The 25286-nt window shown below is 37.7% G+C and overlaps 2 protein-coding genes and 1 non-coding gene across 9 annotated transcripts in view; 1 reads left to right on the forward strand and 2 right to left on the reverse strand.

Moving 5' to 3' along the window:
- TMEM167A (transmembrane protein 167A) overlaps positions 1–24050 on the reverse strand; it is a 66492-nt gene extending 42442 nt beyond the window's left edge. For 2 of the 5 annotated variants that reach the window (XM_058525794.1, XM_058525723.1), the window contains exons 1-4: positions 23711–23952; positions 15650–15759; positions 11506–11540; positions 10957–11029 (exon numbers count right to left, since the gene is read on the reverse strand). In XM_058525794.1, coding sequence (XP_058381777.1) covers positions 11004–11029; positions 11506–11540; positions 15650–15759; positions 23711–23833 — 294 coding nt within the window. In that variant the 5' untranslated portion in view covers positions 23834–23952 and the 3' untranslated portion in view covers positions 10957–11003. Of the gene's footprint in view, positions 1–10956; positions 11030–11505; positions 11541–15649; positions 15760–23710; positions 23960–23994 lie in introns of those variants that run through there. The other 3 variants (XM_058525635.1, XM_058525867.1, XM_058525548.1) reach the window with 3 other exon arrangements.
- LOC131410605 (small nucleolar RNA U109) lies at positions 13911–14045 on the reverse strand. The gene has a single exon (XR_009221356.1). It is a non-coding gene; the product is annotated as a small nucleolar RNA U109 (small nucleolar RNA).
- XRCC4 (X-ray repair cross complementing 4) overlaps positions 23681–25286 on the forward strand; it is a 232211-nt gene continuing 230605 nt past the window's right edge. Inside the window, exon 1 of one of the 3 annotated variants that reach the window (XM_058525411.1) lies at positions 23681–23699. The gene's annotated coding sequence lies outside the window, so the exon portion shown is untranslated. Of the gene's footprint in view, positions 23700–24206; positions 24289–25286 lie in introns of those variants that run through there. The other 2 variants (XM_058525367.1, XM_058525208.1) reach the window with 2 other exon arrangements.

The raw sequence follows: 25286 nt of genomic DNA on the forward strand, positions 1-25286 counted from the left end.
TAGAGGCTGATCAATAAAACCGCATTTTGAAAATGGACATAAAATGCTTAATAAAAACATATTAGAAAAAACTTTCTGGAGGGATTTCATATCAAATCTTTTATAATATGATTACACTGGGTTAGAAATGTAGAATTTGGAGAGAAGTCAAGATGGCGGTGTAAGCAGACTCGGAACTCACCTCCTCCTGCGGACACAACCAATTTACAACTACTCATGGAAAAATTACCCGAGACAGAACTGAAAACTGGATAAGAGGAACTCCTGCAACAAAGGACAATCCTAATCGAGGTGGAAGAGGCAGAAACTCCCTTCTGGAGAGAAAAAACAACGGCTTCACGGCCACCCAGGAGCAGCCAAAAGGTATGCAGCCCTCCCTGGAGGTGTGGGGCCCTGAGCCGGGGAGCGCCCCCGCTGTAGGCACTTTGTGGACCCAGCACAATCGAGACGAGTGGCATAATATCTGACATTGCCTGCTACTAAAACATTGGAGAGTACCCCCAGAAAAGTTGGTTCACAAAGAAATTAAAACCGGCTCTTAAAGGGCCCACATGCAAACTCACCCGTATCAGAAAGCAATCGAAAATCACCAGAAAGAAAGGTGCACAGTGCTTTGGTGAAGAGACTCACCTGATAGGCTCTGAGTGCATCTCGGTGAGAGGTGAGACCTCTCCAGGGACTGGGACATTGGCGGCGGCCACTGATGTGGCCTGGTGTGGGCGTGCTGACCCAGACGCCATTGGAGTTCTCCCTGGGGCCTTCTAGCCCAGGGTCTGCCCTACCCACTAGAGTAGGGATTTAATCCAGCTCAGCCAGGGCAGGCAGCCCACCCTAGAGACTGGCCCCACCCAACAACTAGCCCTCAGGCAACTTGTAGGCCTGCATAGATTGGTGACTGGATTCTCTGCAGCCTGGCAACTGAGCCGACTTCAGTGGGGCAGGGTGTGCACAGGGAGCGGGTGGAGAGTGTGGGGCGGTGGTGGAGTGTGTGGGGCTCCTGCTGTGGAGAGACTGAGTCCACTTCAGGAGGTTGGGGCACGCACACGGGGCAGGACTGTGTTGACTGTGTGTGTAGACCTGTGGGCGGCAGGGCTTGTCAGCTGCAGAAGACTTGTGCTTCTCAAAGACCCACATAGGGGGTTTGCCCCACCTTCCAAAGCCTGAAACAATTGGGTGCTCCCGTGCCTGAGGCCAGCCCCACCCAGCTGCAATCCTCAGAGAGCTGACAAGAGACCTAAAGGCTGGAGGCTTATAGCAATTGTAAGCCCCTAAGCCTAACAACCTGCCACACTGGGGGCCTACTCACTTACAAGAAATACTGCAACACAAATGTGGTATTAGAACTTGCAGCCAACTGTGCTGGGGCTCACCACACCTGATAAAGAGACTGAAGGGCCCACAAAAACTACAAACAGCTGAGCATTACAACAGCTGACCAGGAGCATAACTCGGCCTCCCTGGGCGATTACACAGAGAGCAAACAGGCCACAACAGAAGGACACACGTAGCCCACATAGGGGTCACCCCTGGAACATTGAGAACTGAGGGAAGCACACTGCAGGCCTCCTAAGGCATCACTTATATAAGGTCACCTATCCAAGAGCAGGAGACGTAGCTGACCTACCTAATACATAGACAGAAGCACAGGGAAAGAGGCAAAATGAGGAGGCAGAGGAATACATTCCAAGTAAGGGAATAGGACAAAACCCCAGAAAAGGAACTAAGTGAAACAGAAATGAGCAACCTACCTGACAAAGAGTTCAAACAAAGAGTGTTAAGGATACTCACTGATCTGGGGAGAAGAATAGATGAACTCAGTGAGAATGTCAACAAAGAAATGGAAGATATAAAAAAGAACCAATCAGAAATGAAGAATACAATACTGGAAATGAAAAATTCACTAGAGGGACTCAAAAGCAGAGTAGAGGATACAGAAGAACGGATCTGCGAGCTGGAAGAAAGACTAGAAGAAAATACCCAAGCTGAACAGGTAAAAGAGAAAAGAACTAAAAAGAGTGAGGACAGTCTAAGGGACCTCTGGGACAACATCAAGCGCACTAACATCCATGTTATAGGTGTCCCGGAAGGAGAAGAGCGAGACAAAGGGGCAGAGAATCTCTTTGAAGAAATAACAGATGAAAACTTCCCTAACCTAGGGAAGGAAACAGACATCCAGGTACAGGAAGCACAGAGAGCCCCAAACAAGATAAACCCAAAGAGGCCCACACCAAAACACATCATAATCAAAATGTCCAGAATTACAGACAGAGAGAGAATCCTAAAAGCCACAAGAGAAAGACAAGTTACATACAAAAGGAAACCCCATAAGGCTATCAGCTGACTTCTCAGCAGAAACCTTACAGGCTAGAAGAGAGTGGCACGATATATTTAAAGTGCTAAAAGGAAAAAACTTATAGCCAAGAATACTTTACCCAGCAAGGTTATCATTCAAAATGGAAGGAGAGATCAAAAATTTCCCAGAGAAGCAAAAATTCAAGGAGATTGTCACCAGAAACCAGTGCTACAAGAAATGTTAAAGGGACTGATTTAAGGGGAAAAGAGCAGACCACAAATAGGAAAAATTATCTATTTCCATGATAAGAGGGTAATGGATACAAATGCACAAAAAAGAGGTTAGATATGATATCAAAAACATAAAAGGAGGGAGGAGGGGAGTTAAAGAGTAGAGCTTTCAGACAGAGGTCAAACTAAAGAGACCATCAATTCTGTATAGAAGGAGAAAGGAACAGAGAAGGACTACTAAAACACTGAGGAAAAAAAAAGTTAAAAAATGGCAGTAAGTACATACTTACCAATAGCTACTTTAAACGTCAATGGACTAAATGCTCCAATTAAAAGGCAGAGGGTGGCTGATTGGATAAAACAAGACCCATATATATGCTGCATATAAGAGACACACTTCAGACCTAAAGACACTCACAAACTGAAAGTGAAGGGATGGAAAAATATACTCCACGCAAATGGCAATGAAAAGAAAGCTGGGGTAGCAGTACTCATATCAGACAAAATAGACTTTAAAACAAAAACTGTAAAAAGAGACAAAGAAGGACATTACATAATGATCAAGGGAACAATCCAACAAGAGGATATAACACTTGTAAATATCTACGCACCCAATGTAGGTGTACGTAAATATATAAAGCTATTAACAGACATAACAAGAGAAATAGACAGTAACACACTAATAGTAGGGGACTTTAACACTCCGCTTACACCAACGGATAGATCATCCAAACAGAAGATCAATAAGGAAACACTGACCTTAAACGACACACAAGAACAGATGGACCTAGTAGATCTATACAGAGCATTCCATCCAAAAAGCGAAAAATACATGTTCTTTTCAAATGCACATGGAACATTCTCCAGGATTGATCACATATTAGGCCACAAAACAAGTCTCCATAAATTTAAGAAAACTGAAACAATACCGAACATCTTTTCAGACCACAACGGTATGAAACTAGAAATCAACTATAGGAAGAAATCAGAAAAGCCACAAATACGTGGAGATTAAACAAAATGCTACTGAACAACAACTGTGTCAACGAAGAAATCAAAGAAGAAATCAAAAAATACCTGGAGACAAATGAAAATACTACAGGCCAGAATTTATGGGATACAGCAAAAGCGGTTCTAAGAGGGAAGTTTATAGCAATATAGGCCTATCTCAACAAACAAGAAAAATCTCAAATAAACAATCTAACTGCACGTAAAGGAACTGGAAAAGGAGAACAAACGAAGCCCCAGATCAGTAGAAGAAGGGAAATAATAAAAATCAGAGCAGAAATAAATGAAATAGAGACCCAAAAAACAATAGAAAAAATTAAAACCAAGAGCTGGTTCTTTGAAAAGATCAACAAAATTGACAAACCTTTAGCTAGACTCACCAAGAAAAAAAGAGAGAAGACAGAAATAAGTAAAATCAGAAATGAAAGAGAAGAAATTACGACACCTCAGAAATACAAAAGATTATAAGAGAATACTATGGAAAGCTATAAGCCAACAAATTTGACAATCTGGAAGAAATGGATAAATTCTTAGAATCATACAACATTCCAAAACTGGATTAAGAAGACGTAGAGAGGGGCCGGCCTGGTGGCGCAAGCGGTTAAGTGCGTGTGCTCCGCTGCGGCGGCCCGGGGTTCGCTGGTTCGGATCCCAGGCGCGCACCGACGCACTGCTTGGCAAGCCATGCTGTGGCGGCGTCCCATATAAAGTGGAGGAAGATGGGCACAGATGTTAGCCCAGGGCCGTCTTCCTCAGCAAAAAAAAAAAAAAAAGAGGAGAATTGGCGGATGTTAGCTCAGGGCTGATCTCCTCACAAAAAAAAAAAAAAAAAGACGACGTAGAGAATTTGAATAGACCAATCACCAGTAAGGAGATCAAAACAGTATTTAAATATCTCCCCAAAAATAAAAGTCCAGGACCAGACGGCTTCCCTGGTGAATTCTACCAAACATTCAAAGAAGACTCAATACCTATCCTTCTCAAACTCTTCCAAAAAATTGAGGAGGGGCGGAAGCTCCCTAACTCATTCTACAAAGCTGACATTACCCGATAACAAAACCAGACAAGGACAACACACAAAAAAAGAAAATTACAGGCCAATATCACTGATGAACAGCGATGCAAAAAATCCTCAACAAAATACTAGCAAATCGCATACAACAATACGTTAAAAAGATTATATACCATGATCAAGTGGGATTTATTCCAGGTATGCAGGGATGGTTCAACATTCGCAAATCAATCAAAGTAATACACCACATTAATAAAATGAAGAATAAAAATCACATGATCATCTCAATAGATGCAGAGAAAGCATTTGACAAGATACAGCATCCATTTATGATAAAAAACTCTGAATAAAATGGGTATAGAAGGAAAGTACCTCAACATAATAAAGACCATATATGAGAAACCCACAGCTAATATCATCCTCAATGGTGAAAGACTGAAAGCTATCCCTCTAAGAACAGGAACCAGACAAGGATGCCCATTGTCACCACTCCTATTTAACATAGTACTGGAAGTCCTAGCCAGAGCAATCAGGCAAGAAAAAGAAATAAAAGGGATCCAAACTGGAGAGGAAGAAGTGAAACTGTCACTTTTTGCAGATGACATGATTTTATATATAGACAACCCTAAAGAATCCACCAGAAAACTTTTAGAAGTAATAAACGAATATGGTAAAGTTGCAGGATACAAAATCAACATACAAAAATCAGTTGCATTTCTGTACACTAACAACGAAATAGCAGAAAGAGAAATTAAGAATACAATCCCATTTACAATTGCAACAAAAAGAGTAAAATACCTAGGAATAAACTTAACCAAAGAGGTGAAAGATCTGTACACCGAAAACTATAAAACATTGCTGAAAGAAATTGAAGAAGACACAAAGAAATGGAAAGATATTCCGTGCTCTTGGACTGGAAGAATTAACATAGTTAAGATGTCCATACTTCCTAAAGCCATCTATAGATTCAACGCAATCCCTATCCAAGTTTCAACAACATTTTTCACAGAAATAGAACAAAAGAATCCTAAAATTTGTATGGAACAATAAAAGACCCTGAATAGCTAAAGGAATTCTGAGAAAAAAGAACAAAGCTGGAGGTATCACACTCCCTGATTTCAAAATATACTACAAAGCTACAGTAACCAAAACAGTATGGTACTGGCACAAAAACAGACACACAGATCAATGGAATAGAATTGAAAGCCCAGAAATAAACCCACACACCTATGGACAGCTCATCTTCGACAAAGGAGCCAAGAACACACAATGGAGAAAAGAAAGTCTCTTCAACAAATGGTGTTGGGAAAACTGGATAGCCATATGCAAAAAAATCAAAGTAGACCCTTACCTTACACCATACTCAAAAATTAACTCCAAATGGATTAAAGACTTGAATGTAAGACCTGAAACTATGAAACTTCTTGAACAAAACATAGGCAGTACGCTCTTCGACATCAGTCTTAGCAACGTATTTTCAAGCACCATCTCTGACTGGGCAAGAGAAACAATAGAAAAAATAAACAAATGGGAGTACATCAAACTAAAAAGCTTCTGCACAGCAAAGGAAACCACCAACAAAACAAAAAGACAATCTAACAATTGGGAGAAGATATTTACAAACCATACATCTGATAAGGGCTTAATCTCCAAAATATATAAAGAACTCATGCATCTCAACAACTAAAAAACTGACAACCCAATTAAAAAATGGGCAAAAGACCTGAACAGACATTTCTCCAAAGAAGATATACAGATGGCCAACAGACACATGAAAAGATGTTCAAAATCATTAACTATCAGGGAAATGCAAATCAAAACTACAATGAGATATCACCTCACGCCCGTCAGAATGGCTATAATTAACAAGACAGGAAACAACATGTGTTGGAGAGGATGTGGAGAGAAGGGAACTCTCATACACTGCTGGTGGGAGTGCAAACTGGTGCAGCCGCTATGGAAAATAGTATGGAGATTCCTCAAAAAATCAAGGATAGAACTACCATATGATCCAGCTATTCCACTGCTGGGTATTTATCCAAAGAACTTGAAAACACCAGTGCGTAAAGATACATGCACCCCTGTGTTCATTGCAGCATTATTCACAATAGCCAAGACTTGGAAGGAACCTAAGCGCCCATCAAGGGACGAATGGACAAAGAAGATGTGGTATATATATACAATGGAATACTACTCAGCCATAAGAAACGATGAAATTCAGCCATTTGTGACAACGTGGATGGACATTGAGGGTATTATGCAAAGTGAAATAAGTCAGAGGGAGAAGGTCAAATACCATATGATTTCCTTCATTAAGTAATAGATAATAACAACAATAAAAAACACATAGACACAGAGATTGGATTGGTGGTTACCAGAGGGGAAGGGGGGAGGGAGGAGGGCGAAAGGGATAAATCGGCACATGTGTGTGGTGATGGGTTGTAATTAGTATTTGGGTTGTGAACATGATGTAATCTATGCAGAAATAGAAGTATAATGATGTACACCTGAAATTTATACAATGTTATAAACCGATGTTAGTGCAATAAACAAAAAATTAAAAAACAAACAAAAAAGAAATGTAGAATTTAAAACCACCACTTCCGTATGAGTCAATTTTCACATGTGTTTAGGGAATGTTAATATTTAGAGACTTTCCTTTTCATGAAGAAGACCTGAAGTTGGTTTGTGAAATTGTCTTGCAAAGAGATAGAGATCCTGTGATTGTGAGTTAATCAAATTCATTTGCTCTTTCTTCAGTAACTGCAAGGCTGTACAATTCCACAAAGCACTGGGCATCTATATGTTGCCGTGAGGGCACATAAGAAAGGAGGAAGGAAGAAGAAACAGTGATGTGCTACTTATAGAAGTAATCCTAAGTGTGTACCTGCTGTCCTCTAGTAGAGATGATTTATACTCCTCTCATTTGTGTTTTTCTATGATATTTAAAATCAGCTCTTTCCCAGTAACTAAGTTCCTTATTTCACTTAGCAAGTTCAGTTAACTACCTCTGAAAAATGTCAATCTTGACTACCCTTATCAATGAAAATCCTCAAGGTCATTCTCATCTTCAGAGCGTCCTCATGGAGCTCACAGTCACATTGTTCATAACTTTATATCTTTGTGTCTGCTCAATGACAATATTCATAGAAGATATTACAGTCATACAAATAAAAGAAACATTTCGTGTTTTTCTATCCATAGACATTTAATGGACTGCCTTTCAGCTAAGGGAAAATCTAGAAAGTGAGAGAATAGTGTTTTCACAATACCACTATCTCAACTGGAAAAAAAATCTTTTAAAACTAAAAAATACCTTGGGCATCATTTTTAAGCAATGCTAATTGTTTTGGGGGTAAAAAAAACCCAAGTTATCAAACAAAACAAAAAAACCCATTCAGACATAAATTTCAGATAGATTTCATAAGCAAGACTGTCATCTTATTAGGGCTAGACACTCTCATTATCTAATATAGTCTTATTAAACACCTAAAAGAAGAAATTAATATTGTCCTAAATTTTCCATCTGCTGGAAATTAATTTTTGAGGAAGTTCTTCTCTTCCTCATCCTCCAACTTAGAATGTTATAATTTACACGTGGGTTTCATTTTCCTGTTTTTAATTTTCTTAAAAGAGATTGCCATGTGGTAGAGGTAAACATCTTGGTTGAACTTGGGTAAGAATGTTACTTCTTCTCTGGTCGTAGGTCTGTATAAGTGAATGTGAAACAGTTGCTGTAATGTGATGTGTAACATGATAAGATGATTTGGCTGGGCCTTTTCCCATTAAAATTGTATCCTTTCTTTGTGGATATATTCTGCGTGAAGATAAGTGAGGAGCGTGTGGTTGAGAAAGCAGTATACCAGCATTAACATTTTCTAAGCCACTTTGCCAAAATGAAAAGCTAATGCTTTCACATAATTGGCAAGAATGAATACTTTAACTGAACCATTTAACCTATGGCATTCATATAGTAAGAGAGGAAAATGGAAATAATAAATGAGCAAGCAAAAAAGAAGAGAGTTTAATTTAGACATAAAAATAGGTGATACTACAGGAAATCATTAAGAAAGCTACAAACTAGATGTCTTAAACTTTCAGCTATACTTTCAAATAACAATTGTGAACAAAAGGGTCACCTGTGTTGGTTACTGAACGGATGTGTACACACTATTCTAATTTATTACATAAAATGGATTTAAAATACCCTAAGATTTTATTTATGAGTTAGCAACTTAATGATAACACTGAGATGAAAGCTCAGCATTCTAGCTCCAGGTGTTTTATGTTTTTACCCATGAACATTTAGTACTACACTAACACAGTGATGTTCTCTCTACTCCCTCAAACTGTCTTGCTCTTCCATTATGTGCTCTCTTCGCAGTTTACTTGATATATTCTTACCACTCTGTTCCTTGACAATAGTATTTCTTTTTCTGGGTGACCTGGCTCTGAAGCAAGCAGTCTGGTTCACATATTTTTACATTTACCATAAACTAGCAGCATTAGACATCAAGGGTGCTATTTTGTCTCTCTCTCTATTCTTGGTTCGTTTTGAAATGATTAAGATTTCTTCTGTTATTCGCAGCTGTTGAGCATGACTGAATGACAGATAAGTCTGTACCACAAATCTCTGTAAATCTAGCTTGCGCCTTCTCAACTTCAGCACTATTGACATTTTGGCCTAATTCTGTTGTGAGGGGCTGTCTTGCACATTGTAGGATATTTAGCAACATCCCTGACCTATCCCCAGTATATGTCCCCCAACTCTAGTTGTGACAACCAAAAATGTCTTCAGACATTGCCACATGTCCCCTGATTGATAAACACTTATTCAGGCTCTATCTGTGCTTTACCAATCTAAGGTAAATGATACTTCTCACAATAGAAAGATTCTTATGCCTATCACCGTAAGAAATAATAAAGTGTGACAAAGAACACTGAGGAAGGGCAGTTGAACACATTAAAAGCACACTGAATTCTTCGAAAGATGTGTTTTAATAGTCAATATGTTAGAATGAGGGCCTTGAAAGAGGTACTTTTCTGTGAAGCTCTTTATGCTTATACTATCATTTTCTATAGCAAGAAACCTGAGAGGCCAAGGAATCTTATAATCTCATCATAATAGATTTAACAAAGACTTCTAATATAATTTAGTATTATGCTTACAATTGCCACTGATAATCGGTCTTGACTATCATTAAAAGCTTAAAGGAAGAAAACTTGCTCTCTCAAAATTATTTCAATGGCTAGCAACATATGAATCTTAGATATATTACATCAATTCTCAGGTCTTCTTTAGAAAAATATCTAATAAATATTACAAGAATTTAGTCTGTATTTTTCAATCTTTAATCAATTTTGTTTCCTGTTATGGACCAACTTCTAATATTTTACATCTCTGAGAAGTGAAAACCAAAATAAAACATAACACTCCAAAGGAAACACAACTTATCTAAGGGAGATGACTCTTAAATTCCCCATCCAATTCAAAGAGATTAGTTTGGGGAATTCAGGCTGTTGTCAGACTGGCTAAGGAGACTAAATGTCAAACAGGAAAATTTTTTTCATTATGAAAGTCTGACAGCTTTATGAAAGAAAAATGTAGTTATGTATAAATTTAATGTTAGAAGAGTACTAAAATCGAACATTTTTTTGAAAGGGTCACGTAAATTCCAAAGAGGACAAGAAATATTCATTTTCAGTCCAAGTATTGTAAGTACAAATGCCCTGAAGTATGTTTTGAAACTTGGCAGGTTAAAAAAGGTATACAGTCATGTGTGGCTTAACAACGGGGATATGTTCTGACAAATGTGTCATGAGGCAATTCTGTTGTTGTCTAAACATCATAGCACGTACTTACACAAACCTAGTAGTATAGCCTAGGCTATATGGTACTAATCTTTTTTTTTTTAAGATTTTATTTATTTATTTATTTTTCCCCTCAAAGCCCCAGTAGATAGTTGTATGTCATAGCTGCACATCCTTCTAGTTGCTGTATGTGGGACGCGGCCTCAGCACGGCCGGAGAAGCGGTGCGTCAGTGCTCGCCCCGGATCCGAACCCGGGCTGCCCGCAGCGGAGCGCGCACGCACTTAACCGCTAAGCCACGGGGCCGGCCCCAATGGTACTAATCTTATGGGACCACTACTGTACATGTGATCCATCATTGACCTAAACGTGATTTTGCGGCACATGACTGTAATCTATTATTCAAGAATAGTGGTGAATTACAGGAATAAAATACATTTTAATTCATTCACTTAGCAGCATTTGAGATTCTACTATGTGCTAGGCACTGTGCTAAATGTTATATACATAGGGGGATGGGACAAGAGTATTATTATCTAAACAGAAATACACTTAAGATGCTACTAATCTTATTATGAAAAGTTAGAAGATTACCATATTTACCTTAACTTTAATCAATCAGAATAAAGCTCAGGTATGACCACATGGTTTCAACAGACGAAACAGTTAATGTCTTCTAAAAGCAACAAATAACATTCTATGATTTAGCATAGGGCAACAAAACGATTATGTTTAGCTGACTGCTCAGCAAGCCTTTCATTAGATGGGAAATTCATTCTGTTATCAAAATGGTACACATCAGACATAACAGCATGCTCTATACTATAAACATGTGTACATAAAACTATACACATTTGTCTGAAATCTCCTCAAAATCAGAAATGCATAGTATTTGATATCTGAATTAGAGAGATTTTGCTTACATATTCCATCTCCCTGCTAATGAAGTATTATGAAGTATCCACCAAGTGTAGGTTTAAATAGAATAAGGAAAAGAGTTTGGTGGAACACTACAAACTTTTGCAAAAATGCACGAAATTGGGAAGCCTGCATTTTTAAAACTGACATTTGATATGTGTGAATGCGACATAAGTAAATTGGCCAAGAATTTAGAGCTGAATAAGTGGAGGGAGATTACAGATAAACACTTACCAATTCTGGCACACTTCCAAAATATACCCAACAATCTGAGTAGAATAAAAAAGAAAAAAGCAGTTATTGATTACTGGGAAAGGTAAATAATTTTCTCAGTATCACACAGAGAATTCATTATATACTAGCATTTTAAATTCTGATGCTTTGCTTCAAAATTGAAATTTGTTTGACGTCAAGCCATCATTTATGTAGAAAAGTAGGACAAAACAGCTTATCAACCATCAATGCATAGAAACTGTTACAAACTAGAATATATGTGATATCATAGGTTAAATTCACAGTAAATTAACGTGACAGTGGCAAAAATTTGCACAATGGTTTACTATTGTAGGATTAATATAGTCAACTTCAAGTGCTTTACCTTCAAAAGTAGAAAATACATATGCCAATTTAAATAAACATTAATTGTGAGAAAATGGTACATGAACACAGTTGATTTCAGATGAATTTTGACATTAAAAAATAAAACTCTCATACTAAAAAACCTTACTTCTTACAGAATGTAGCTCTATATTTAAATAATCCATAACGATGAACTGCAGTGATAGCAGTTATATAACTATATCATTCAATAAGGAGGAATACAAAAATATGTGCCTATGTTTTCAATGTAAGTAGAAAATCCTAGCTTAGGGACATTACCTGAGTTAACAAAATATGGCATTTAAAACACATATATTCTGGAAATAAGAATTAGAAGGAAGATGTCCATTTCAATTTTATGAATGAATATATTATGAATTAAATATATACTATATATCACTTATTTGGCATGTTTAAAAGTACCAGCTTTTTTTAAAAAAAACCAAATAAGTCATTCAATGATTACAAATATCTGAAAAAAAAAACACAACATTATAGACAGCTATTTTGTTGGTCTGACAGAAGACAAGAATTATAAATGGTGTTACCCATGGTTACAAATCAAGATAAATTAACATTACTTATTGCAGTAAGTTAGGATTGCCGTAGCAAAATCATAAAACTTAAATTCTAGGGAAATTTATATGATACTTTTTTTGCCCAAAGAGATGGCTGGCTAATGAATCATTATATTTGAATGGTTAAGACTGAAATAAAATACTGGTTCAATTAAGTTCTACATATGCTCCTCCTTGAAGTATAATAACTTCCTAACCTCAAAGCAAAGTCTCTTAGTTCAGATTAAATAAAATGGGTAAAAATACAAGTTTATTTTAAAAGATGGACATTCTGACAGGTGAAATGATTTTACTACAAGAACAGAAGGACAAAAACCATATATACTCTTGAAAGTAATGTAGGATAGTATAAGAGCCAGACTGTGCCTAAATTCAATCCTACTTAAATGGTCGCATAACTGTGAGAAAATTACTTTATCTCTTTAATAGCACTCACCCTCGTAGGGTTGTTATAAGGATTAAATGAGTTATTACACAGAAAGTCTTTAGAATAGTGACTAACATGTGCTGTGTTAAGTAATACATAGGCTAAAGGCACATGTGACAATAACTCCAGATGTCACTTAAAATTGGCTTACATTTCATCAAAAAATGGAAGACAATTGGTTAGTGATCTGCAATGTCATGGTTCCTTGATTCTAAAAAACCTATTGATTATAACATGCACTACTGATTTAAAGCTATCCCAGTTGAGGTACTTAGAGGCAGGACACTTGAAATTCCTCTACGGGAAGCTTAGAGCCCCACAGAACATAGTCTGAACCCAAACGATCACAGTCAAGGTCTTTTTAGGTCTGATATTCTAGAAATAACTCAAAGCATCACCGGGAAATTGGTAGAAGATAGTCAGCATATTAAACGCTACTTAAATTAAAAAAAAATTTCTTAACTTGGCAACTTAGAGATTTATCAGTACCACTTTGGCCTTTTCCACATTTATTTCCCGACATATTTCTGTAATACCCAAAATGCTCTTTACTAAAACACAGGAACTTTATTAGTTGGTAAAAACCAACAAAATTATGCTGCTTAGTTTCTATGGCTATAAGTCAATAACTATACCTGTTGATAAATCTATCAGGTCTATGAAAAGAGGAAACAAGACAAAGTAGCAATCTTTTTCTTAGTTCTATACTATTCGAAGCAGCAAAAAATTAAGTTATTTTCAACAGTGAAGTCATCAAGAACTTGTTTTATCCAATTAGTCCAGACATCTCCACTTAAGCATGAAATACTACAATGAAAGGAAAGTTTATTATGAGTCTCATAAAAATATGTATTGTAACACAACAATGGCCTATAAAAATTTCTTCTGCAGAAAATATCTCTTATGTACAAGTCAAATAAAACTGGCTAAACATTTACATATAGAAACAAAGTTTTAAAAAAGCTTTCAAACAGTTGACTATATCAGTATATACCTTAAAATGTAAAAATAGTCATGCTATTTCTTTGGTTCCTTTATGTAGGAGAAATATACTACTACTCAACCTCTACTGTAAGGTTGGCAGCCCTGAGAACTCCTTTTTTAATGTAGCATGTTATGGATGTATTCCTGCTCCCAAAGGAATGGGGAGCAGACATCTCCGCATGCAATCTACTTTCTTCATAATAGCATCAGAAAAGTACAAATATTCTATTCTATGACTATGTGATTTTTCTTTAATGAAATAAACACTTAAATATATTACTAGATAGATGTTATGTATTATATTAGAATTCCAGGCAACTGATCAAGGAGAATATTTATGTTTCTACCATATGCTTTAACCATAAGTTAATGGTTGGGGGTTGCAGAGGAAGGAAAGGAGGAAATAAAACCGTTTGGGCAGAAAGGCTTCATTCATGCACAACTAAGCAACAAATAAGATTATATAATTTCAACAAATGGACAAAGTATTAAATTGAGTGCTGAAGACAAGTGCCGCAGGAATTCAGAGAAAAAGGTGGAATGACGTGCAAGACAATGTCTACAAAGGAAGTGGAGCATTGTCAGAAAAACTGATGGACAAATAACATCTGTTTTCACCTTCAGTAGTTTAAATAAAATCCCTTAGGCCAATAGAGACAGATTATCAATTTACTGGAACAGGATTACTGAATTTCAATATTCAAAACTGGTTAGGGGTTCTATTTATTCCTTTATACATGTTCAAATAATTGGCAATAAAAGGAATAGTAATAAAAGCCAAATGATTTAGATAATGGGATGTTTGAAATAAATGCTAACTATGACCCTAAAGATAGAATGGAGTTGAAAGAAAGAGAAGCAGAAATTATTACTCTCATAGTTGATTATCTACCACCTGGCCTCTTGTAGGAGCTTTTTATTAGTAGAAAAGCAGAGTCTGACCTTGAAGGACCCTAATTTGACCTTTTTCTTTCCATTAAAAACAAAAAACATGCCGGAGATAATTAATTATTCCTATGTGAAGTATTTTATTTCACCCTTTTATTTCTCAAAATGATTAAGTGAGGTAGAGGCTCTCATCAAGAAAGGATTAAGACAATTATTCATAAAAATTAATATGTAAGGCAAAGAAAGTTTACATAGTTTTTACCACATGGTCTCTGTTTTTTTTAATATATTCTTCTTTTTCGTTGAATTCAACATGTATTTCTGTATTATGATCATGGCACTTTAAAATTTTAATTCTGTGTGTTATCATGTTGAGCTTAAACTTTTTCAGGGTGTGAACGTATAATTAAAAGGGATGTGACACGTTCAAGACTTAATTTTTATTACTATTTTAAGTAAGCTAAATAAATTTCTCTTACGATGTTTGCTTTATGATACAGACAGGGAGCCTATATGATTAGAGCAGTCTTGGACTGGAGAGGGGATGTCTGTATATTATTATTTTTATGGACACAGTGCTTGCAAACTGTTTAACACTTTCGAAATATGATGACCAACTTTACTAATTATTCTATAAAAACTAAGGCCAAACACTGCCTTTGAAAGTACTAAATTGTATCTCTAATCCCAGAAAAAACATCTGTCACATCTTTTTAAATATACTTTTCTTCAGTCCAACCCATTTCAGGTCACTTCTGATATTTATCTTTTTTATTTAGTAAGATTCTGTAAATATAAAGTTTTTGGATTTTTAAAAACAAACGAAGGAAATAATGTACAAAGCTATTACAAAACTAAGTTACAAACTAATTTCAGTGATTAGACTTTATTAGTAACATACCCAGTTTTATTTCTGTCCAGGAGGCTGGGTGCCAAGGATCGGATATAAGCACAGGTACATATAAGCAGCAAGATCACAGTCAACAGACTCTGAAAATTGAAAATGGCAGACTAAAAAGAGAAAAAGAAAAATTAATATCACAAGAAAAACTGCACAGGTAAAAATGCCAGACAATTCCATGTTAAGAATCATACTTTTTTTCTAGGCCCTCCTAATGCATGACAGACTGGCCCACAGTGGCCTCTCTGTTGCCAGGAGTGCAACAGCTTCCTTCTTCATCTGGGGTCTGTCTCAGATGAACCCATCAACTAACTTTCTGATCTTTTCCAGCCAAGGCCACCTTTGATGCCATCTCCAAGACCTACAGCTACCTCACTCCTGACCTCTGGGAAGAGACCCTGTTCACCAAGTCTTCCTATCAGGAATCACTGACCATCCTGTAAAGAACCACACCAGAGTCTCCGTACAGAGGACCCAGGCTCCTGCTGTGGCCACCACATAGTTTTAGACAAGAAAAATTAAGTGAATTAAGCCTGTTAAAAAAAAAAAATCATACTTTTTCTTCAAAAAGGCAAACAGAATGACATGCCTGAGAACACTTAAAAACCAAAATCATGAGGTGCTGCGAGAGCGTACTTTCCCCTCCATTCTTTGGGCTAAGGAATGCAGAAGATGCCAACAAAAATTTTAAATTCAAGAACTTGAAAACACTCCCAAAAAGGACATGAATCCAAAATAGCTCACCAAAGCTGAATCGATATGTAATTAATACAGATGTTCTAGGAGCCCAGACTATGAAGCAGGACACGGACTCTCTAAGCTCTGCCAGAGCTGGCTATATGACTTCAGTTTAATTATTAGCCTCTCTAAGTCTCTGTTTCACATCTGTAGAACTGGGTGGAGAGTGGGGAGATAGACTAAATGTTGGCTAAAGTTTCTTTCAATTCTGAAATTCTTTTAGGATAAGAATGCTTTAAATTTAAGCAATCATTTTCCATGCATTGACTGATACTAGGCTATTAGGTTTTGGTGAAAGAAAAGCATTTGCTCATTCACTGCTGATTCTTTAAAAGTTATTTAAAACATTTAACACAGGAATCATAGGAAATCATAAGTTTCCAGTCAAAGTAAAATGGAAGTGGTCTTACTCTATTCAAAATTCAGCTCAAGGATCATCTTTTCCAGGAAGTCTCCTTGAATTCATCTGGCTCCCCTCTCCTATTTCATATAGAACTCTGCTTTCTGTTCCTACAGCAAACCGTTATACATTTATTATAACACTCATTCCTGAAGAGTGGACATTGTCTTATCAGATTCTGAATCTCCAGCACCTATGTGTGTGCCACACAGTAGGAGCCCAATAAGGCATCGCTGAATAAAAAACAAATAAAAAATAACTTTTAAAAGTGCAGGAATACTACATCAAACATAATAAAGAGTAACATTTCCATTATATAGATAGATAAAATATGCCAATCTCACACAGGAGACAGCAATGCTTATTTAGTAAACTCAGAGGCACTTCCTATAAAGTTAGGAGTTAGACAAACAATGAGTTACAAAAAATTTTTTAAAAGGGCAAAATTGTTACTTGCAAATGATAAGTGCTACCTGAAAAGCCCAAAATACTCTAGTGAAAAACGATTACAGACCATAAGGGAACTGAGTAAGGTGGCTGGGTACATAATTAAAATATTTAAATCAATAGCCTTCATAATTATATTATCAATCAGTTGAAAGACATAATGGAAAAAAGACTCCACTTAAAATAGCAACTAGAACAAAATAAGCTAAAATATCTAAGAACATGCTTAACAAGAAACGTGCAACATTGGCAACAAAGGACAAAACTGACAAAATCTTAAAACATGCTAAGAACATAAAAGAACGAAGCAGTATGTGCCAGGTTCTTATATTGGAAGGCAACATCATACAGCTAATCTGCAAATTTAAAGTGAACCCAATACCAACAAATTATTTTTGAAATAGAGAACTAATTTTGAAGTTCATATGGAAAAATAAGCAAGAATAGCCAGAACCCTAAAAAAAGAACCAGCTCTGTCAGAAAGTGTCATATGTTTTAACCTTTTACATATTTTTATAATAAATATTTACTAACTACTCAAAACATTTAAAAAAATTATACATTTACCAATACTTAACAAACGACCAAAAAAACGCTTATGTACAATGCTAAGTGGTGGGAAACCCAGCACGCAAGATTTCACAATCAGCATATCTTTAGCCGTGTAAACCTTTAAGCCAAGAAGAGGGGAGAATGCAGTGATTATCTCTGGAAAGTTTTTAATCTAATTCTCAACTTTTCCGGATTTTTCAAATTTTCTAAGTGTTACTTTTAGGGTCTGAGAAAGATAAACAAAAATCATTTGTAATTATTATTTTAATAGTTGCTTTCCTATGCAAATCATTTCTTCATGGATATAGCAAGAGTAAAGTTTAACATGTCTTGGTTTTTAATTGAACTGGATTTTAATTTTGCATCTGTGAAACCAAGTGACATACATTTTATAACTTGAAATAAATCAATGAATGAACTCTAATGATCAATTCTAGACAGAAAATACAGTATCTCACAATGCTTATCTTTCAAAGGCCATTTTGAACATGTATATGAATATATTGATAAATAGTATTTGATAATAACCTCATAAAATATAAAGCACAGATTTCCTCCCAGACAACATAACTAAACATGTATTTTGTATCTACTCTGTCTGGGGCATGAGGCTAGACACAGGATTAAAAAAGTATATAGCATGATCCCTTCCCTCTAGGAGTTTATAGATAAGAAAAATAATTGATATTCACTGAATGCTTGCTTTGGATTATCTTATTTATCCTCAGATATGTGAGGTAGATGCTATTAATACCCTTATTTTATATAAGACAACTGAAGTGTACAGCAGTTATTATCGAGTTAAAACAGGACATATATTTTAAAAACTAAATAGCAACTCATTGTAGTATATGTAAGTCATGGCTGAGCCAGGCTGACAAAAAAATGCTGTTTTCATAAAGAAAGGTCAGGAAAAGCTTCAAGGAGAAAGCAGGAACTGAGTCAAACCTTGAAAGGGCACAATTAGATGGGCAAAGAACAGAACAGCTCCAGAAGAGACAAAAGCATGGAAAACATCCCCATAGAATCAAGAATTTGCATGTCCAAGGAATAATTAACAGACTTATTGTATTAAGCAAAGGATTCATGTAGTAAAGGGGATAGAAAAGAAATTTGCAAAGTAGGTTTATCATCTTCCTAATGGAGTATCTAAATACATGATTTTGCAATGTGTACTTTTTCCTTTCCTGAATGACTTGTTAAAGAAACATGCTTAAATGATTTGATGTCTGAGATTGGTTTCTAAATAATCCAGTGTGTGTGTGATGCGAGGTGTGGCGTTGATGATGACATGCTGAGTATATAAGGCTTCATTAAACTCTTCTTTCTACCTTTGTATGTTTGATTTTTTTTCATAATGAAAGATTTTAAGAGGCACTTAAAAACATGCCTATTACTAAAGAAGTGGGGTGTGTATATATACATTTGTGTGTGAAACCATTTACAAATGAAAACCATTTACAAGTATGCAATATATGATACAGACAACTTTGTTCCTGGCGTTTATAGACCCTAAAATTTAAACAAATAATCTTAGGTGGGAAAGTCTTTTAGATGTACTCAGACTCTGCTCAAGAGTATTTCAAACTTACAGACATTAGCCTACCACTGCTTAGCCTACCTAAGCATTCCTCTTAATGCTTAGCATCTGTTGTTCGCTGATATAAAATTTTAGTCTCATGGTTAAAGGAAACAGATGTTCCTGTTCTGTAGAAAAATAATTGGGATTTTCAATAGGAAAATGTTATTAAAGGAAAGGGAGGAAGCTAAGAAAAAAGCAAGCACATTCGATCACAAAATAGAGGGAAAGACGATGAAAAAGGTGATGAGAAGTAAAATTCATTTACTGTGTTTAATTTTTTTCAGATCCTTTAAACCATGAAATCTTTTTCAAGGTACTCTGTTTTTGCACATTCCATCTAGTTTTGCCTGCCTGGTGAATTGATTCAACCTTCTGGTCTCAACTAAGAGTCACCTCCTTGGTGAAGTCTTCTCTGCCCACTCTCCACACCAAGCAGAGTCAGGATCTTTGTACATGTGTGTCACACACATACCTGCCTATGATAGCACCCATCAAACTGTACTGTACTGTGTCTCCTCCATTTTATTGAGGTTCTTATCAATCCCCCGTGCCTATTAAACAAAATAGCGCACAGTAGTCACTGAAAAATGCTGACTGAACAGGAACTTGAAACAAATGCAAATAACGAGCATTTTAACAAAGGCAAGAGCATACACAGATTCCAAATTAACAATGCATGTTATTAAAAAAGTATAGATCAGACTGCTGAATATTTATTAACTACTCAAGAGAAACCTCCATACGCTGCTTTGCATTTATATTTAGTTGTCAATGATATTTGGAAAATCCAGAAGGAAGAAGCATATATCCTTATGTTTATGTTAAAGGCCTAGGCTACAGCGTAAAATAAAGGCCTGAGGTAATTTCCTCTCAGTATCTAAATCTTCTTATTCAGCAACTGGAATTCAGATAAAGCTATATCAAGCAGCCAGCCTTGAGGTGCTTGCATATGGGACAGTGTGTGCTTCATCACCCCTCACTAAGCATCTTCAAGATATCTTCTTATTTATCCTTTCCTTTCAATCTAACTACTACTGTCAAGAGTTGAGGCATTCAATCATCTACTACCTGGATCACTGCATTTGTTTCTAATCTAAACTGGTCTCCCACATTTTAATCTTCGTCTATTTAAATATACCCTCCATATTGTTACCAGTTGGTTTGCTAGAATGAACACCATTCTTTTCCCTGCTCTACAGCCTTTATCAAGAAAATAGCTAAATATCATCAAAATATAAAGTCCTTGGTAGGGCACAAACCACTTCAAGATCTGCCCCAATCTTTCTAGTCTCATCTCTCATCATTTCACTCCCTAATTTCTATTTCCGCCAGTCTCCAAGCAACTATTCAAGTTCATGCCCTTTGTCTCCATAACTGCCATTTCCTTTATCCATCTAAAGGATAGAGAATGCTGTCCCAGCTCTAGCTAATGACTCCTTCCCCAATCCCTAACTCACTCTTAAACATAAAAGTCAGTGTTACCTCCTTGGGGATGTCTTCCCCGCAGTTCTCAGCCAGAATTCCTCTTTCCTCTGTGTTTCTAATGTATTTTCTACATATCTCCGCTACAGGATGAGGAAAAATATTTCATATTCCTCCTCTGATATTCAGTTTAATTATAAAATGTGGGCAATAGCTCCTACTTTGCAGGATTTATGAGCATTAAAATAAAATGCTCACAAATTAAAATAAAATATTAAAATAAAATAAAAGTCACTTAACACACCAAAAGAGGAAGAAATGAAGGTCAACTTCTCCAGGTTAAGCAAGTAAGGATGGGAACTGGGAATGGTTCTGATCCTGTTTGGCTCAGTCTGAAGCCCACGATCTTTCCACTACAGGTCTCTCTACATCACAGCAGATAACACACAGAATTTACTTATTTAATAATCTTCCCCACTTGACTGTGAAGTCCTTGAAGACACTGAGCATGTTTTACAGGACTTTTTATCCCCAGACTCTAATTTGAGTACTAACTCTAACTGACACTATGATGTAGAGATTAAAAGAGCTATTCTCTACTTTAAGAACTCTGCCTAGAGAGGGGAGAAATATAGGCAATACTCTATTGCTGTTTTCTGTGATAAGTGCTACGCTAGAGGGATACTTGGAGGTGTATATGTTGACTCTAGATGTCCAAACGGATCCCTAAAAGAAGCAGAAGAAAATAGAAGGGGCAGGAAGGCTTCTTTGGAAGAGATGAAACTTGAGATGAATCTTGAAGGATGTTAAGAGTTAGGGAGAATGAGGCATTCTAAAGTTCTTAAAAGTATTAATTCATAAGTGATATAATTATTAGACTATGTTGATAGTTGTAAATTATTACTGCTGATAAGCATTTCATGGACTTGAAATGCATTTTAAAAATGGACTCATTAAAATACAGTAATTCAGATTTAAGTCATTATCCTTGGGTTATCTCACAAATATACAAAGTTTAGGTACAAACTCAAAAAGAAACCTCAGGGCTGGCCCCGTGGCTTAGCGGTTGAGTGCGCGTGCTCTGCTGCTGGAGGCCCGGGGTTCGATTCCGGGCGCGCACCGGCGCACCGCTTCTCCGGCCATGCTGAGGCCGCGTCCCACATACAGCAACTAGAAGGATGTGCAACTACGACATACAACTATCTACTGGGGCTTTGGGGGAAAATAAATAAATAAATAAATAAAATTATATAAAAAAAGGAAACCTCATCGTGTAGCTCTTCCAACTACAATGTACTTTCTGTAAAATGCTGACATCCCAATCTCACAGGAACAGAGCAGGAATGAAAAATTAATCACCCGGCAGTTGTTTCTATTATCCACTCAGGTCTGTTTGGCATAACATATTTGAGAGCAACACATCACTAAGACCTGCTTTACCCTCAGTTATGTTGTTTCTGTTAACAACAGCGTGAAGACCTCTAGCATCTGGACATTAAAATAAGTCTGAGTCCTGGCTTCACTACCTACTAGGTGTGCGACCCCAAGCACATCAGTCTCCTTGTGCCTGACTTCCTTCACCTATAAATATTTACTCAGAAGTTGTTGTGAGCTGGGAAATAAGAAAATGCTTATAAACTGATTTTTCGAACACAGCCTGGCACATATCAAGTGCTAATAAATGAAAGCTATTATTGCTACTTTGGAAAAAACAAGTATGGCCAGAGAGTTTAAATAGTCTTAAACATGGTATACGTCCTGCTTTCAGCTAGTACATAAGACAACGAAATGATGAAAAGAATATGTATATCTTTGACTTGTACTATGAGTAAAATAATTCAACTTCAGCTTCTAGGAAGATAGAAGACTTAAAAGAATTAAGAGTGACAGTCTCTCTAGTCTTTTTAAATTGAAAAAGGAACCACATTTTCTAAGTTAAATAACAGCTCACTAATGACACTCTTTAAGAGCAAGGGTATCCAGCCTATCATGTGGTAGGCGGGGAAAGAAGCTGGAGATATCCTTGGCCAAGGAAGGAATAAACTGCCAATAAACTGCTATCCTCTCTTCTCCAGGGGACACACTGTGACTTATGCCCCAGCTATAATCAAAGTAGCAGGCCTAAAGCAAGCAACAATTAACGTTTTCGATTAAATGTCTGAGAGTTTTGTGCTGTGTGGGATTCTGCAGGAACTTCTGGGAACACAAGCTCAACAACTTTTCACAGCATAGTTTTGGGGTCATGGTTGCTTTTGATACTATAATAAAAGGCACGCATCCTTTCCCCAGAAATATGCTCGTAAACGCAACATTTGGCACGTGGACTTCATCAAGTCTCCCTGAGGGCCTGGTGTAGACTCATTCACCATAACAAAGGTAAAACGCCGGCAGACATAGGTTGTGAGATCTTATATACATCTGTCCTCTGGCCATTCTGGCTTTACGACTTTTTCTCAGCCTGGAAATGTAAGCATGTCTTTTGGAAATTTTTATGCTCTATTTCAAGCTTTCCTAAAAGGCCCAAACTATCAAAGGAATCTGCAACAGCACCAAATAACACACACAACCTCAATAATGTGTGGGGAGGGGAGGAAGGCCTGAGGCCAGGCACCACTCCAAACATATTAGGCTCCTAGGAGACAAACCACCTCTGCAGAGACCTCCAATCATTAAAATCTACTGTTTGTAAAGTAGCACCTTTAAGCTTGAGAGAATGCAGCAGAAGGGGCCTGAAAGGCCACTAATTCAACAGGTGACAAGGTGTGGAGTTTGGGGTTTACTTGAGAACAATGAAATAAACACCCGGCTCAGGCCCGTAGGGAGCTAAGGAAACGCAAAAGAACAAGCGCAAACTCGAGTAGCTCTAATGCCTCAGACGGCCAAACACCAGAGTCTATGGAACCGACGGGGTAAGCCAAACCTGCGCATTTCTTCGAAAAAAGTCAGCAAAGTGGCCTCTGCGGGAGGGGAAAGGCTCCGCGACCCCGGGGTCTTTCCTGGGCGGTCGCCCTCGTTCTCCCAGGTTGGGGTGCAGGAGCCACATGGCTTCCGGGCCTGTGCATCCTCCGAGCCCCAGGAGAAGCAAGCTAGTGATACAGTTCCCTAGTCCGCGCGCCCAGGGCCACGGCCCAACCCTCCAGCTCTAGTTCGGCCCCACAGCCCCCTCACAAAGCTCAGCCGCGACCCCACAGCCCCGGTTCTTACCATAGTGAGGCCGGCGAAGCCCCAGCCACATCACCTTTCCGGGCCCAAGGCGGAAGAGGCGTGCACGGCCCGCCTGCCGTCTCGCCCCCTCCCGCCATCCGGTTGGGCCCGTCGGGGCACCTCCTCCTGAGCCGCGCGACTCAAGCGCGAGGATAGGCCCCTCTCCACCGGAAAAGGCGGGGTTTAAATGACGTCAGGCGGCCTGCAGAAGTAGCTGACGCTCTCATTGGCTGCAGGACTTCTGTCTGTGGGAGCGGGCCTTTCGGAAGAGACCGGAAGTGGAGTCTCGGAGAGGTAGGGTCCGGAAGTGGGGGCTGCCTCTTTAAGTAATAGTAGTCAGTAGTCCTGTTCTTTTTTCCTTTTTCTTTCCTTCTTTTGTCTTTTTTAAGTTCCCTGTTATTTCCCTCTAGAATTTCGTAGTGCGCGGAGCTTTCCCGGCTCGGATCCCCCTCAATGTGTAAACTCCCGGGCCTTCCATTTGTGGGCTCACGGGGTCGCAGGGCGTGCACCTGCTGGGCCCTTTTTCATTTTCTCGCTTTGCAGAGGGTTTGTTTGGAATGCAGAGCGCCTGTGAAATGCCCTGTAATGGTTGCGGGATTAGGAGGACACTTGAATCCGGAGGGTTATGTTCAATAGGCTGTTGGGTTATGTTTCTAACACTGGCCTTCTCGCCCATTCCTCAGCTTTTTGTAAACTGTCGATGGGTTCCATCTGGGGCTGAAACGTGCTAGGCCTTTTGGAGTCAGGAGAGAACTTCACGTGGTAACAAATGGAAAGGAACTGCCCTTTCCTGAGTCCGGAAGTTGATTAGGTACTCTAGAGAAGTGATCCACCAGCAAGACGAATCACATGCCAACTTTTTCTTTTAGTCAGTAGTATTATTATTTATCTTTCTCCAATTTTAATAGTCCCATTAACTGAGGCTCTATTTTCCACCCGTTTTTGTCGTCGCATATTTTAGATGGACAAACAGGCGCCTTGACGTGTTCAGTTTGCATAGTTCTTGGGAACTCAATAAAAGGTTTTTGAATTAAATTGATAGTGCCTTTATACCACTAGACCACTTTCTCCCGCTTTTCTCTTTTTACTTTGTATCTAGTATTGATAATGTTCATAGTTTCCTTTTATATGATTTCCCTTTTTTTCATTCACTGATATTCACATATGTTAAAAGACAATGGTTTTAATTAACTGCTTGTTTTCTCTGATAGAACTATCAGATTATAGCCTCCATAGTCTGAGGTAGAGGTTCTTAGTGTTCTAGTGTTTGTCTTTCTCCTTTTCCCCCCATC

Source organism: Diceros bicornis, chromosome 1, assembly GCF_020826845.1.
Source record: "Diceros bicornis minor isolate mBicDic1 chromosome 1, mDicBic1.mat.cur, whole genome shotgun sequence".
In the NCBI taxonomy this organism is placed as follows: domain Eukaryota; kingdom Metazoa; phylum Chordata; class Mammalia; order Perissodactyla; family Rhinocerotidae; genus Diceros; species Diceros bicornis.